This window comes from Sinocyclocheilus grahami, unplaced genomic scaffold (assembly GCF_001515645.1).
Source record: "Sinocyclocheilus grahami isolate Dianchi unplaced genomic scaffold, SAMN03320097.WGS_v1.1 scaffold70.1, whole genome shotgun sequence".
Lineage (NCBI taxonomy): Eukaryota > Metazoa > Chordata > Actinopteri > Cypriniformes > Cyprinidae > Sinocyclocheilus > Sinocyclocheilus grahami.
The window spans coordinates 166,194-169,896 of NW_015505249.1; the positions used below are offsets into that span (position 1 = coordinate 166,194).

The 3,703-nt window shown below is 31.4% G+C and overlaps 1 protein-coding gene across 1 annotated transcript in view; it reads right to left on the minus strand.

The window, feature by feature from the left end:
- The window catches only part of LOC107585420 (nuclear receptor subfamily 6 group A member 1-B-like), a 31,577-nt gene that overhangs the window by 12,828 nt on the left and 15,046 nt on the right, over positions 1-3,703 (minus strand). Inside the window, exons 3-4 of the mRNA XM_016272438.1 lie at positions 1,501-1,728; positions 353-408 (exon numbers count right to left, since the gene is read on the minus strand). Of these exons, the coding sequence (XP_016127924.1) occupies positions 353-408; positions 1,501-1,728 (284 nt within the window). The remainder of the gene's footprint in view (positions 1-352; positions 409-1,500; positions 1,729-3,703) is intronic.

Sequence of the window (3,703 nt, forward strand, 5' to 3'; positions counted from 1 at the left end):
TGTATATATATATATATATATATATATATACACACACACACACACACAGAGAGAGTGTATATATATATATAGATAGATAAATAGATATATAGGTATAGATATATAGATATACACAAACACACACATGTGAGAAAAGCATATGAGGTTTCACACATAAGGTTAACAAAATCATATTAGTTTTTGTATATAAGGACATACCATAATTTAAAAAAATGCCTATTTTTAAAGCATACAAATGAAATATGGACACTCCATAAAGGAGGTTTTGTCAGATTTAGCTCACTTCTGGGGACTAATTTGTCCTCAAACTATAGCTATGAAAAAAAAAATCAACCACACACAATTGTCTTACCTGTACAGGTCCAATCATTTTATTCCTCCCTCCTGGCATCCCGTCCTCTCTGATAGCTGAAAGAGAGATAAAAATGTTATGTTTTGAACTGCATACTTCCATACTACAAATACTCTTTCTACAGTATTTACTGTGCATAACGTTTTTGTACTAAAAACCTGGATGATTTGTTATTATTTGCCAAAATGTGCACAATACAAGAGAGCACAGCATATATATTACATCCAACAATGCAATTCACTCAATATGTCATTATATGTTCAATCTGATTCATTAACCAAGATTTTTAATGTCTCTTTCTTGACTGATTTCTCAATGGGATTGCCAACAATATATTTTACATTAAAAATTAACCACATTCATATAGCTACATGTAATGCATTATACAGTATAAAAGCAGGTTGCTAGTATTGCAAATCAAATATTGCCAGAGGGAAGGAAGAGGAAGTAGGTGTCTGATAGAGCAATAAAGACCAACAGCTCCCTCTGGTGCAGACTGCAGGCAAGTACATCAACAGTGTTTGCTGTAGGCTAAAGTGTAGAAAATATAAATTATTTAATGTGTATGTGTGTCAGAGAGTTTTGCCCAAAAAAACAGACAGAGAGGGACATCATGCTGTGGATCAAGCAATCTGTTATCAGCGTTGCAACCCAGATCTCTATCTGATTTCTGTGCATTTTTCTTCAGGCATGCCCAATCAAACCCTGATCTATATCTCGTCATTTACATAATAGAACAATCAGATATCTGCTTCAAATGAAACAGCATCAAAGAGCAGACGAGAGGGATCCAGTTAAGAGGTCAATAAATAATAAAAAGTGTATAATCCTCGAACATTTTGTTTTTGTGTTTATACAAAAGACGTGTGCTGCATAATTAGGGTGAAATTGTAATTCTGAATAGATGCGTGTAAAAAAAGGAGAATAACACAGGTTAAGTTAAGAAAAAGACAAGACCAAAGAAAAAAGATGTTTTAGCTGATTAATAGCCAAGTCTTAAAGTTTCAAGGTCTTATAATATTTTTAGTATCAAAAACTTAAACTAAAAATAAATCATGGTTATTTTTATTTTCTTTTAGACAATGATAATCATGTGTGAGTGTGTGTGTGCGTGTGTGAGTGAGTGTGTGTGGCCGTGTTTCGCTCACCCTTGCGGTTCATTCCCATCTGAAGGCATTTCTGCAGTCTACAGTACTGACAGCGGTTGCGTTGCTTGCGGGACATCTGGCAGTTCTTGTCTCTGTTGCAGCGGTAGATGCGCTTGTTGCAGATACTGCGTTTGAAGAAGCCCTTACAGCCCTCACAGGAAATGATGCCATAGTGCAGCCCAGACGCCCGGTCACCGCAGATCAGACACCAACGCTCACCACCATCCTCTACAGAGAAAGACATTTAATTACACGCTAATTAAAGAGTGAGGCCTCGTTTTGCCTACTGAAGTTTACATTTCTTAAGTATTGGGAACAAATTATCATTAAAGTCCATAGTAATTAGTATCCGCTTCGCATTAAAAGCAAGAAAAATCAATGGTAGGCTGTGTCTTCCTTTAGATAGGTAAATGTGTATGTGTGAGGTTTTTGCTGACCTTTGGTGACCAGATGTATAGTAAAACATGAATAATCTACTAAATAAAACCTTAATTATAATCTAAAAATTTATTTAATTAAATAAATAAATACTTGAATGTTAATTGTATAAATAAATAAATAAATTAATAAAATAAAATACAATCTAAAAATGTAATAAAAATAATAAAATAAAATAGTATATAGTAAAAAATACATGAATGTTATTTATACATTATTAAAAATGAAATGAAATTGAATTAAGAAAATCTAAACATAAAATAAAACAAAATATGTGACAGTAATAATGTATTTAACGTTATTTTAATGCATTATTAAAATTAAATTACAAATCTTAAAATGTAAAAAGAAATGAAAAAAAAAGAACATTAAAATACATTATTTCATGATATTGTAATACATAAACAAATACAATTAAATTGAAAGAAAATAAAATGTAAAAATGTAAAAACAATAAAAAATTATTAAAATATATGAAAGTAATACCATATGTGACCCTGGAACACAAAACCAGTCATAAGGGTCCATTTTTTGAAATTGAGATTTACACATCACTTTAAAATAAGCTTTCCATTGATGTATGGTTTGTTAGGATAGGACAATATTTCGCAGAGATACAACAATTGGAATATCTGGAATCTGAGGGTGCAAAAAAATCTAAATATTGAGAAAATCACCTTTAAAGTTGTCTAAATGAAGTTCTTAGCAATGCATATCAAAAATTTAGTTTTGATATATTTACGGTTGGAAATTTACAAAAGATCTTGTAAATATTACAGTATGACTGGTTTTGTGGTCCAGGGTCACATATGCTATTTTAATATAATTAAAATAAAATAAAATTCTATTTAAGATATGAGAAAATGTAAAATATATTAAAATACAATTTATTATTTTGTTATTTTAATACATAATTTAAATAAAAATATTAATAAAATGTAACAAAAAACAACTTACATTTTAATACATGAAAAAGATAAATAGGTTTAGATTTTTTTTCTGATATACATATCAGTTATAAAAAAAACCAAGCACTAAGCATCAGTCAATGGGATATAAATATATTCTCAAATATAAGCTGACAAAATAAATAACCTTTTCTGTTAATTTTAAGAACAGGAAGACAATAATGACACACAGCTATCTCTGTGACGTCTGATAGTAGGTTAATCGGAGTTTACTGAGCTGCTGAAATCATTGTAATCACAAACGTATAAAGTTAAATAAAGTTCTTATCTAAATCTCAGCGCAACAGACAGCAGGATTACGTGAATACAGTGACATACGCGAACGCCAGGAATCTTCTGCAGTCTCACTGTGTTTGAGATGACTTACAGCATCATGCGGCGTGACCCAGATTTCACTACAAACCAAACAGACACAGAGCTGGCAGGAAGGGGGATGGGAAACATAGAACCAGAGACGATTGAACGTGATCTATATTTAAACAATATTACATGGCCCCACAGTTGAACTGATATTCAAACAAACAGTAGTCAAAATTTCTAGGAATATGTACAATCCCACACAGGGACTTTGCAATGATTCTCTAAATTAATCCATGATAGTTTTAAAGAGTAAGTTCACCCAAAAATGAAAATTAACCCATAAATTATTCACCCTCAAGTCATCCTAGGTGTATATGACTTTCTTCTTTCAGACGAATCCAATCTGAGTTATATTAAAAATCGTCTTTGATCTTTCAAGCTGTTTAATGCCACTCAGCGGGTGTTGCATGCATCAGTCCAAAAGAAGTGAAAAAAAG